Source organism: Rhinoraja longicauda, chromosome 2 (genome assembly GCF_053455715.1).
Source record: "Rhinoraja longicauda isolate Sanriku21f chromosome 2, sRhiLon1.1, whole genome shotgun sequence".
NCBI classification, from domain to species: Eukaryota; Metazoa; Chordata; class Chondrichthyes; order Rajiformes; family Arhynchobatidae; genus Rhinoraja; species Rhinoraja longicauda.
The window spans coordinates 61,195,114-61,208,119 of record NC_135954.1 but is presented as its reverse complement, the minus strand read 5'-3'; the positions used below and the strand labels follow the sequence as shown (position 1 = coordinate 61,208,119).

Below are 13,006 nucleotides of genomic sequence, written 5' to 3'. Positions count from 1 at the left end.
ACATCTTACTATGACCTTAAAAATCACATGGTCATTAGATGAGAAATCAATAAATTAACAATAAACGTGTTTTAATGAATAGAAATGGTTATTTTTAGCAAGATACTTTGTACATATTGTGCTGCGGATCTTTTGTTAATGTGAGTATACCATTACATTGTGCATATTCCGTGCTGCGGCGCTCTATGACTCTTCATCAAATAGTTGATGTTAACATTATTGAAAAATCTGTCGAAACAATCTGTATCAATAAGTAAACGTTTAGTAAATTAGCAGTGAGTAGCCACATATGATTAGTAAATGACGGGCAACACTGACAACCTTAACATGAGGGAGGGCTGAGATTGGAAGGTCACACACGATCTTCTGTGTGGATCTCTCGTCACTTGAAGCAAATGAAACACAGGCCTTTAATTGATATTGTGATGTACTTGCTCTCTCTCTCTCCTCGGTGACAGAGGCAAGGAAGGAACGACAGGCGTTGCTCCCACGCACCTTCATCTGGTTTCAAGCCCGCCGCATTGACTGCATCCTCGGCCCTCCTCCCATGTGGCGATGTAACTAATAACACGATGCTCTTCGTCATTGCAGAAATGAAACAGGAACGCAGACAGCAGCGCACTGACGGACAGCGAACAGCTGATCATGGTCACACCATCTTGCCCGTCCTCACTCCCCCCAGAACCCGCTCAGCCGGCCCGAAAGACCAAACATGTCCCATCCCCGCCCGTTACCCGGTGGCTAACCCTCCACCAGCCGCGCTAATCCCGCTGCACATCGCACATTGCAGAGCGGATGGAAAAATACAACATGAAGCCACTGACCTGTTCGCCCAGGTCCACCGCGATGTTGGTGACGGCCAGGGGTACGAGGAAGCGCACCAGCGGCCAGTAGTGGGTGTGGAAGGCGGCGAGTTGGAGCATGGTCCCCGCGCCCCGCTTCCTCGCTCCCGGCCCGGGGATGGCTGGCTGCTGGCTGGCTGGGTGGCTGGGTGCAGGGTGGGTGGGTGCTGGGTGCAGGGTGCAGCTGGGCTGGGGCTGGACACGGGGCGGGGGAGCAGAGCAGGGCAGGGCAGGGCAGCTCCGCCAACAAACAAACAAACAAACCCCACCAGGAGAGCTGACGGTCTCTTTTTTCACCCCCCTCCACACAATATTAGAAGAGGCGTTGATGGTCCAGCAGTTTCTGCCATTGTGCGGCGCAGTAAACAAGGAGAGGGCGAAAACAAGCGGTCGACAGCATAGCGGCGGGCAGCAACAACTGGGATCGGTGCACGGAAGCTGCTGGCGTAATCAGCAGCAACATGATGAGTGTGGAGATATCGGGGTGTGTGTGTGTGTGTGACCGCGGCCGGGGAGACCCGCCCAGCAGCCCCTCACCAGTGTGTCAGGGGAGGGGAGAGGGGAGAAGGGAGGAGGGGAGAGGGGAGGGGAGAGGAGGGGAGAGGAGGGGAGAAGGGAGGAGGGGAGAGGGGAGGGGAGAGGGGAGGGGAGAGGAGGGGAGAGGAGGGGGAGGGGAGGGGAGGGAGAGGGGAGAGGGGAGAGGGGAGGGGAGAGGGGAGGGAGGGGAGATGAGAGGGGAGATGAGACGGGAGGGGGGAAGGGAGAGAGGAGGGGAGGGGAGAGAGGAGGGGAGAGAGGAGGGGAGAGGGGAGGGGGGAGGGGAGAGAGGGGGGGAGGGGAGAGGAGAGGAGGAGAGGGGAGGGGAGAGAGGAGGGAAGAGAGGAGGGGGAGGGGAGGGGAGGGGGAGGAGAGGAGAGGGGAGAGGGGAGGGGAGGGAGAGGAAAGGAGGGGAGAGGAGGAGAGGAGAGGGGAGGAGGGGAGAGAGGAGATGGGGAAAGAGGAGGGGGGAAGGGAGGGGAGGGGAGAGGGGAGGGGAGGTCGCTGCTCGCACTCGGCGGCTCACACCCAGCGATCACTGCCGCCTCTCAGGGCACAGCAGCCGCTGGGGTGCAGACAGATAGCTGAATGAAAGATTGAAATTAACCAAGCAAGACTCATTTAGAAATGAGCCACCCACACATCTTAGAAAAAGGTTGAAAGATTGCACACAAATATTCTCGGAAAAACTAGGGGTGCGTGAGGATGTCTTGTCCTGGCCGGGCTGCCTGCAGTAGGGTTGGGAAGTTTGTAGGAGGGAACCGCAGATACTGGTTTCAACTGAAGATAGACACAAAATGCTGGAGTAACTCAGTGGGACACTTCCTTATCTCTGTATCTCCCTCTTCCCTGATTTCAGTCTGAAGAAGGGTTTCGACCCGAAACGTCACCCATTCCTTCTATCCAGAGATGCTGCCTGTCCCACTGAGTTACTTAAGCATTTTGTCAATGATGTCACTGCATTTTTTGTGCAAATGTTCCCACGAATGTCCTTTAATAATTTGGAGCCCACTGCAGTCGTCTGGCTCTTTTGGTGGTTTTGCAACGGCAATATTTACGTAGCATCTTTTACATCAGAAAATATCTCATGGATTTTTTAAAAAACTCAGAACTGGGAGGTTGCTGACAAGGTAAGTATATGTAAGAAAATAACTGCAGATGCTGGTACAAATCGAAGGTATTTATTCACAAAATGCTGGAGTAACTCAGCAGGTCAGGCAGCATCTCAGGAGAGAAGGAATGTATATGTACAGGTGCAAACAGAAAATACAAGATATAAACTGTCAGGACTTGACCTTTTGTTCATTGTCTATTGTCTATTAAGCACATACAAATAATTTGACTCGTAATTTAAACTTATTGTGGAAATCAGCGGATGCATTTTATAATGATTTACTGAATATTTACTGAAAGTAAGCATGCAGGTAAAGCAGGCAGTGAAGAAAGCTAATGGCATGTTGGCCTATATTGCCAGAGGAATTGAGTTTAGGAGAAAGGAGGTCCTATTACAGTTGTACAGAGCCCTAGTAAGACCACACCTGGAGGATTGTGTGCAGTTTTTGTTCCCTAATTTGAGGAAGGACATTCTTGCTCTTGAGGAAGTGCAGCGTAGGTTCACCAGGTTAATTCCCGGGATGGTGGAACTGACATATGATGAAAGAATGGGTCGACTGGGCTTGTACTGGAATTTAGAAGGATGAAAGGGGATCTTATAGAAACATATAAAATTCTTAAGGGATTGGACAGGGTAGATGCAGGGAAAATGTTCCCAATGTTGGGGAAGCACAGAACCAGGGGTCACAGTTTAAGAATAAGGGGTAGACCATTTAGGACTGAGATGAGGAAAAACATTTTCACACAGAGAGTTGTGAATCTGTGGAATTCTCTGCCACAGAAGGCAGTGGAGGCCAATTCACTGAATATTTTCAAGAGAGTTAGATGTAGCTCTTTGGGCTAACGGAATCAAGGGATATGGGGAAAGACCAGGAACGGGGTACTGATTTTGGATGATCAGCCATGATCATATTGAATGGTGGTGCTGGCTCGAAGGGCCTACTCCGCACCTATTTTCTATGTTTCTATGAAAAGGGGATTGAAGGCTTTGTAGCCAAGTTTGCAGATAGAAACATAGAAAATAGGTGCAGGAGGAGGCCATTCGGCCCTTTGAGCCAGCACCACCATTCATTGTGATCATCCACAATCAGTAACCTGTGCCCAACTTCTCCCCATATCCCTTGATTCCACTGGCCACCAGAGCTCTATCTAACTCTCTCTTAAATTCATCCAGTGATTTGGCCTCCACTGCACTCTGTGACAGAGAATTCCACAAATTCACAACTCTCTGGGTTAAAAAGTTCCTTCTCACCTCAGTTTTAAATGGCCTCCCCTTTATTCTAAGACTGTGGCCCCTGGTTCTGGACTCCCCCAACGTTGGGAACATTTTTCCTGCATCTAGCTTGTCCAGTCCTTTTATAATTTTATATGTCTCTATAAAATCCCCTCTCATCCTTCTAAACTCCAGTGAATACAAGCCTAGTCTTTTCAATCTTTCCTCATATAACAGTTCCGCCATTCCAGGGATTAATCTCGTGAACCTACACTGCACTGCCTCAATTACAAGGATGTCCTTCCTCAAATTAGAGGACCAAAACTGTACACAATACTCCAGATGATGCTAAGATAGGTGGAGGGGCAGGTAGTGTAGAGGAAGCAAGGACTCTGCAGAAGGACTTGGACAGGTTAGGAGAGTGGGCAGAGAGGTGGAAAATGAAATTCAGTATAGCAAAGTGCGGAGTCATGCATTTTGGTAATAAGAATAAAGGCGTAGATTATTTTCTAAATGGAGAGAGAATCCAGAAATCGGAGATGCAAGGGACTGGTGCAGGACTCCCAAAAACTTAATTTGCATGTCGAATCGATGGTAAGGAAGGCAATTTCAATGCCACACTTATATCAAGAGGACTGGAATACAAAAACGGAGATGTACTGTTGAGGCTCTATAAGGTGCTGGTCAGGCCGCATTTGGAGTACTGTGAGCAAATTTGTGAGCATATCTAAGGAAGGATGTGCTGGCTCTGGAGAAGATCCAGGAGGAGGTTTACTAGAATGATTCCATGAATGAGTGGGTTAGCATATGATGAGCGTTTGACAGCACTGGGCCTCTACTCCCTGAGTTAGAAGGTTGAGGGGGGACCTCATTAAAACTTACAGAATAATGAAAGGCGTAGAGTGGATGTGGGAAGGATGTTTCCACTGGTGGAGAATCTAGGACCAGAGGTCATAGCCTCAGAATTAAACTGCGTTCTTTTAGAAAGGAGGTGAGGAGGGTAGTTAATCTGTCAATCTCATTGCCACAGAGGGCTGTGGAGGCCAAGTCAGTGGATATTTTTAAGGCAACTCTCATCTTCCTGCACATAATCTATATATCTCCATTCCCTGCATATTGAAGTGCCTATCCCGAAGTCTCTGAAATGTGACTATCCTATCTGTCTTCACCATTAATACTTTTGTGTATCTTCCAAGCTGAGTGTGTTGAGCAAAAACAAATTGCTGCAGGAACTCTGTGGTCCAGGCAGCATGTGTGGAGGAAATTGAATGGAAGATTTTGAAGAGATTCTCCTCAGGGTCTCGACCCTAAAAATCGGCTGCCCATTTCTCTCCACAAATGCTGCCTGACAAGCTGATTGCCTCCAGCAGTTTGTTTTTCCAGCTTCTGCAATCTCTTGTGTGTTTGTTTGATAGATGTCTTGTCGTTGAAGATAATTAGGAAATGTGGAGACTGGGCTGGACACAATCTAAATTGAAGTCAATATTCAAAGCATAGAATTGGAAACATGACATTTACATTACAATATAGGAAATTCTAAATGATAAAAAGCTAAGTTCTTGTATCTATCTCTTTAGAATTTACACGAACAGAATGATAACATCATTGAAATCTATGTCAATCTATAACAGAAATGATGTAAGGAAATTTAAATAATGCATGGCTGTGGGAAGGTCCAAAGTTTATCTGATATTCCAAACAAGATGCAGTTTGTACATTTGATGGAAGGATTAAACAAGAACCTGAAAAATTATCAGACCATCTTTCAGCTATCAGTTGACATTAATTTCTAATGGAGGCATGCCATTTTATAAAGTAAAATGCAGCCATTTTACTCTTTTAAAATGAGTACAAAGGAGAACTATGCTGCTTGAGATAACACACAGGGAATTCAGTGAGCTTTTGTTATTAACATTATAAATCCTAAATGCTGATTTTACTGTTCTTTGAACTGGTTCTTCAGATACTGTTCTTCCCCAGCAACAAGCCTGCTACTATTCACTGCAATAATTACCCCCATTAGGTTTGTCCATATACTTTATTGTACTCCACGTCACCAGTGCAATTGTATGCAATGATAACGTTATTAACATCTTGTCAAAATCCAACTCCAATTTATTTTTAATCTTCTGAAGAGTTAACGTTGCATTTTATATTGATGTAATCAACAAATTTAGAAACTTTAACCCTCCACATTGGAAATCACCTGCAAAACAAACGAGATTCCAGTATCTGCATCTTCTGTCTGTACTTAGAACTATTGGCCCATGTATGCAGTAATGCAGCTAAAGTTTATTGTGAATGTTCTGCTTTTTAAGGTGATTTAAATTTATAGCAGCACAGAAACTACTTTAGTTTGATTTCAATGCTACCAAACTTTTCAGTTTTACATAAATAAAATAGATATATTTTTAATATAAGCTTTAACATTTTAAAATTCCATGCAAGGTAAATTGGTTATCACCCAGCTGGAGCAGATAATTAGCATCATGTTATCAGGATGCAGCTAAACCTTGCAGACAGACTCTGCCCTTATCTCTGCTTAGATCACTGAACAACCCTGAATATTCATCATAACTCGTGGAGAAGGATCTTGACCCAAAACGTCACCCATTCCTTCGCTTCGGAGATGCTGCCTGTCTCGCTGAGATACTTCAGTATTTTGTGTCTGTCTAAGGGCCAACATGCACTTCAGTAACATCATTCATATATATGCAGCATAACATCTCCAAACAATCCAGTAGAGTTTTTAGCCTGCTTAATGAAGAGGTGAGGAAAGTTCTCATAACTTTAGTCCTCTAAAGAGCTGAACACGATCTAGTTCCTACTGCTGAAATACCTCAACATAAAAATTAGTATTACATTTATTTTTCAAAGCATTTCAAAGTGAAATGCTAAGAGCATAACATAGCGATTAAAACTAGAATTAACTTGTATCCTCTTTCCATTGTGCAGAGTTTATTTAAGTTAACATGTTATCCCTTCCCCCAACGTAACAACCTGTTGCGTAATGCCTTATTAAATGCTTTCTCAATGTCACCTCTCCATTTCCCTCCACAGATACTGCATGACCCACTGAATTCCTGCAACAGGTTTTTTTTAACCTTCCAATGTACCCACCAGTCCATGCACACTGACACACAAACAACACACCGCAACTACTTATTTCCTTGAGAGGATAAAAAAGCTAGGTCAGGTTTTGTAAGACATACAGTGCCCTCCATAATGTTTTGGACAAAGACCCATCATTTATTTATTTGCCTCTGTACTCCACAATTTGAGATTTGTAATAGAAAAAATCACATGTGGTTAAAATGCACATTGTCAAATTTTAATAAAGGCCATTTTTATATAATTTGGTTTCACCATGTAGAAATTACAGCAGTGTTTATACATAGTCCCCCCATTTCAGGGCACCTTAATGTTTGGTACACAGCAATGTCATGTAAATGAAAGTAGTCATGTTTAGTATTTTGTTGCATATCCTTTGTATGCAATAACTGTTTGAAGTCTGCGATTCATGGACATCACCAGTTGCTGGGTGTCTTCTCTGGTGATGCTCTGCCAGGCCTGCATCGCAGCCATCTTTATCTTATGCTTGTTTTGGGGGCTAGTCCCCTTCAGTTTTCTCTTCAGCATATAAAAAGCATGCTCAACTGGGTTTTGATCGGGTGATTGACTTGGCCACTCAAGAATTGACCATTTTTTAGCTTTGAAAAACTCCTTTGTTGCTTTAGCAATATGTTTTGGATCATTGTCTTGCTGCAGACTGAACCGCCAGCCAATGAGTTTTGAGGCATTTGTTTGAACTTGAGCTGATAGGATGTGTCTGTACACTTCAGAATTCATTATGCTACTACCATCAGCAGTTGTATCATCAATGAAGATAAGTGAGACAGTACTTTCAGCAGCCATACATGCCCAGGCCATAACACAGATGAGGTGATATGCTTTGGATCTTGGGCAGTTCCTTCTCTCCTCCACACTTTGCTCTTGCCATCACTCTAATATAAGTCAATCTTCGTCTTATCTGTCCACAAGACCTTTTTCCAGAATTGTGGTTGCCCTTTTAAGTACTTCTTGGCAAACTGTAACCTGGCCATCCTATTTTTGCGGCTAACCAGTGGTTTGCATCTTGCAGCGTAGCCTCTGTATTTCTGTTCATGAAGTCTTCTGCGGACAGTGGTCATTGACAAATCCACACCTGACTCCTGAAGAATGTTTCTGATCTGTCGGACAGGTGTTTGGGGATTTTTCTTTATAAAAGAGGGAATTCTTCTGTCATCAGCTGTGGAGGTCTTCCTTGGCCTGCCAGTCCCTTTGCGATTAGTATGTTCACCAGTGCTCTTTTTCTTCTTAATGATGTTCCAAACAGTTGATTTTGGTAAACCTAAGGTTTGATTGATGTCTCCAACAGTTTTATTCTAGTTTCTCAGTCTCATAATGGCTTCTTTGACTTTCATTGGCACAACTTTGGTCCTCATGTTGATAAACAGCAATAAAGGTTTCCAAAGGTGATGGAAAGACTGGAGAGAAAACTAGGTGCTGAGAGCTCTCTTGTACCTGCATAAAGGAGGCATTTAAACACACCTGAGCAATTACAAACACCTGTGAAGCCATGTGTCCCAAGAATTATGGTGCCCTGAAATGGGGGGGACTATGTATAAACACAACTGTAATTTCTACATGGTGAAACCAAAATGTATAAAAATACCCTTTAATAAAATCTGACAATGTGCACCTTAACCACGTGTGATTTTTTCTATTACAAATCTCAAATTGTGGAGTACAGAGGCAAATAAATAAATGATGGGTCTTTTTCCCAAACATTATGGAGGGCACTGTATTCTCTTTATAAATCCACCCTAGTTTTGCATCGTACCATGATTTACTGTGCCCTGTTACCGTGTTTGTAAAGATGCTGACTGCAATTTTCTTTGAACCACTATACTAAATTCTCTTTGCTCAACTATTTTTTCAAGGCTACATATTTGGGTTTTTTTTAATAACAAAATGTCTCGCCTCACATTTGTTTTAATTGAATTGCTAGACTTTAGCTCATCCTCATTTTGCCATTCCATTTTTTGTGTTAGTGCCAGAGACCTGGATTCGATCCTGACTAAGGGTGCTGCCTGTGTTGAGTTTGCATGTTCTCCCCTTGACCGCATGGGTTTTCTCAGGTGCTCCGGTTTCCCGCCACACTCCAAAGACGCACAGGTTTGTAGGTTAATTGGCGTTGGTGAAAATTGTAAATTGTCCCAAGTGCTTAGGATAGTGCTAGTGTACAGGGGTCGCTCGTCAGCCCGGACTCGGTGGGCCCGTTGCCATGCTGTATCTCTGAGCTGAACTAATCTAAACATCTTCCAAATCTGACCAGATAGAAATAGAGCTATAGAACCATCATGGTTCTGATCTAAGATATCTAGGACTCAAGAAAAATAAATGAAGCAGATTCAGGGAAACAATTTTAAGATTCATTACCTATTCTTCTCAGGTATTGATGGGAATGATGTGTTGTGAAACATCACCTGAATTTGATATTGAAAGCACCAAGGATCCAGATTTGTAGACACAAGGTACTGCAAATGTAGGAATCTTGAGCAAAACACAAAATGCTTGAGTAATTCATCAGATCACGCAGAGTCTGTGGAGGAAATGGACAGGTGACATTTCGGTTCAGGATCCTGCTTCTTGAGTTACTCCAGCACTTTTCGTTTTACACGGGATCTGATTGATTAGTAGGACTGGCTGTTACAATCCCTAAGGTTTTGCTATAATTATTGAGATTCTGAAATTCTGATATCTGAAATTCTGATATCAGAAATTCACTCAAAAACATTTCTCTGGAAACAAATTAAAATGATTCACAAATAATATTTCAATGCAGTTCAACAATTTCAGTATCATGGGCTGAAAAATTGGACCATTTTTGTTACAACCATTCATTCAAAACATAAGGCTGGCTCTGGCTGTTTCAGGGAGAGCTAATCTAACCAAACGACCTTAAAACAGGATAGATAATTTTTAATTAAATACAGAATAACATGAATCAAGTACAGGGGTAGTCGCTTCTCATCCTCTTATTCCCGAGGGCTTTCTCTGTACATATTGGTGCCCCACAAGAACATCAGTTGTTTTTTTAAAAGTGTGTCGGCACATTATACGTGGTGACTCATTGCAAACCTTGTGTATGGTATGCAAAACTAAAAATTTCACTATGACATATCACATGTGATAATAAAGTATCAATCAATCAATCAATCAATCGTTTGCTGATGCATACTGTATAAGAGATATAATGCCATTCCATGCAAACTCTTGTTTTTGTAACAATAATAAGATGAATTATTTTCATGTTGGAAGGATTTGCTAAAATGGAGAGCAACTAAACTGTTGGTTTGTAATACTTCAGAAATAATCTGAAAACATAATTTACCAAAAAGCTGCAGCTTGTGACAAAGGGCATTTTATTAAGAAAGAACAAAAGAAGCATGCAGAAAATGCAAATGAATTTTACCCAATGAATGGTATAATTATGACAGGTTTACAGTTGTAGAGCTGTAGTAAATACTACAGTTCGAAAGCAAAATCTGAAGTGCGTGGTTGGAACTGGTGGGAATTGCAGTACCTCTACTGTTGTAATGGAGGCCGACCATTCCAACTGTTTGGGGAAAACGGGCACATCTCCTCAATGTGCACGTCTGAAGCCAAGGAGTGAGATGAAAGTTTTCACAGTTAAAAGCCAGAATGAGCATATCAATGCACTACTCATTGAAGCAACCAGAATGGAAAATTACATTTATTTTAGATTTACATCGTCTTGTCAGTTCTGGTGAACAAAACAATTTCAAGATGGAATAAAACGGTAAATGCTCAGCATGTCAGGCAGCATATTCAAAATGAGAACCACAGTTAATGTTTCAGGTTAAAGATTCTTCGGCAAATGTTCTGATGTATGTTTCCAACATTTTCTGGGTTTTTTTGTCGCTTTGATTTTTCAACTTCAAGACAGAAGTCTGGTTAACTAGTCGTTGCAGTGACATGGCAGCATATTGCTCAACATGTACTTCTTTACATAGACGATGGACTATTCGTGATTGAATTGAATCATTGAATCAATCACAAGGTGAAATAATAGAATTGTTCATCAATTCATAAAGGAATGACAGTTGACGTAAATATCAGAACACAATATGATAAAGTTGGCACTTGACTCATAAAAGAAGGAGCAAGGTGGCTAACAAGCGATTATTAGTAGCTTGGAGAAGTGGTCTTATTCTTAACCATCATCTGGAGGTGGTCAACGTACAGAGCCTAACATGGATCACAGCCTAAGAAGCTCTTTCTCTCCATCTTTCTTCTCCACTTCTCTGCGCTGCCTGGTTTTAACGCTCATTTTAGGTACAGCAAAGACCCCCAAACAATCACAGGCTCCATTAATCCCTCAAGTCACCCATCCAGTTATTACAGGGCGGTTAGCTCAATGGACTATGACAATACTGGATCCAGCCCAAGAACGCTTTGTTTCTTGTTTGTCATCTTGCTCATTTGTGAAAGGCAGTTAGCGAAAGAAAATAGCACCATCCCCAACACTTTATCAGTTGTGCTCTGAAGCACCAAGGCCCTTTTCTTGGTATAAGCCTGTGCTCCACTGATAACTTCTGCCAAGAATTTTCTCTGTACTTTCCAAGGTCATGTTGATATCACTAAGATAGCTGGTCAGCATAAACAGGTTGCCACCAATGTATGAGCATTTATAAAAAGGGAATGTGTGAAACTGAGTGCTGAACAGGCCTCTCTTTCTGTGCAAGTTTAATTGATTATTAACATCTTCACCCATATTTGTTATAATCATTTTTTTTATTTATGTCCATGCCATGTCTCAAACATAATGAACAAAAAATGTATAGCATTGCACTCTATCTCTGATGAGCAACACTTCTCACACTCCTCACGGACATAGAAAAATAACTTTTAATAAAATACATATTTATTTTATTTAGTAACAACATCCCTATGTACTTCATTTGAGCATGATCAAACTAAAAATTGGCATTGAGCCAGTTTTGAATCGCCGAGTTTAGGCATTGGCAGCTGAATGCATTGCTGCTAATGATCGAGTAATTGACCGAAGATAGACACAAAATGCTGGAGTAACTCAGCGGTGCAAGCAGCATCTCTGGAGGGAAGAAATAGGTGACATTTCGTCCATTCCTTCTTTCCAGAGATGCTGCCTGTCCCGCTAAGTTACTCCAGCATTTTGTGTCCATCTTTGGTATATAGCCAGCATCTGCTGTTCCTTCCTACACGATAGAGTAATTAACTTGGGATTGCACAAAAGGCACAATAGCGACGGCGGTTTTAAACAGAGAAACAACAAGGAACGTGACTATGGAGACTTTTGAAAACAAGGATGATAATTTTAAGGCATTATTTAAATGCGCCCTGAACAGTTCAGAAAGGACATTGGGGGAGGTGAGGGTGGGACATCCTGCTAGAAGTGTTTGGAATGGTGGAGTCTTGATGCAAGAATGAGGATTTCAGCAGCAGATGACATGAAGCAGGGATGGGTTCAATCAATGACCATCAATAAAGTATATATAGTTATTGTTAAATTTGCTTCAAATATAGTCATCCACACAAGGTCAGTCCAAGCTGCAGTAAGCAGGGTGCTGTTGATTTTTCTTCCCACTGATGAACCACTGTCACATTACTGTGTAGAAACATCAAATGGAAATTAAATGCTTTACACAAAGAGAATTAAAAGATTTTGTTCACCTTGATGGTTGGTTCAGGGTTTCATATAATCTTGGAATCAACAGAGAAGAAATTGATTTGTCCCATGTTTGGAGGCATGCTGTACCTGCATGCTAACTTTAAGTGACTGATGAACAAGGACACCCAGATCTCTTTGTACTTCCCCATTTCCTAACTTGACACCATTCAGATAATAATCTGCCTTCCTGTTCTTTCCACCAAAGTGGATAACCTCACATTTATCCACATTAAACTGCATCTGCCATGTTTCGGGTCAAGACCCTTCTTCAGACTATAAAAGGGTCTTGACCTGAAATGTCAGTCTGAAGAAGGGTCTCGACCTGACACGTCACCTATTCCTTTTCTCCAGAGATGCTGCCTGACCTGTTGAGTTACTCCAGTTTTTTGTGTCTAGTCGGTTTAAACCAGCATCTGCAGTTCCTCCATATACAATATGATCAATGGGTCAGTTATACATGTGATTTACTAATTTCCAGTTTGAACCTTAGTGCGTCAAGCAATGAAAGGGAACCCTATCTATGGG

At 42.4% G+C, this 13,006-nt stretch overlaps 1 protein-coding gene across 2 annotated transcripts in view; it reads right to left on the bottom strand.

The window, feature by feature from the left end:
• LOC144604955 (progressive ankylosis protein homolog B-like) overlaps nucleotides 1-1,417 on the bottom strand; it is a 90,599-nt gene extending 89,182 nt beyond the window's left edge. For both annotated transcript variants that reach the window (XM_078419877.1, XM_078419887.1), the window contains exon 1: nucleotides 825-1,417. In XM_078419877.1, the coding sequence (XP_078276003.1) occupies nucleotides 825-923 (99 nt within the window). In that variant the 5' untranslated portion in view covers nucleotides 924-1,417. The remainder of the gene's footprint in view (nucleotides 1-824) is intronic.
• Between the last annotated feature and the right edge of the window lie 11,589 nt (nucleotides 1,418-13,006).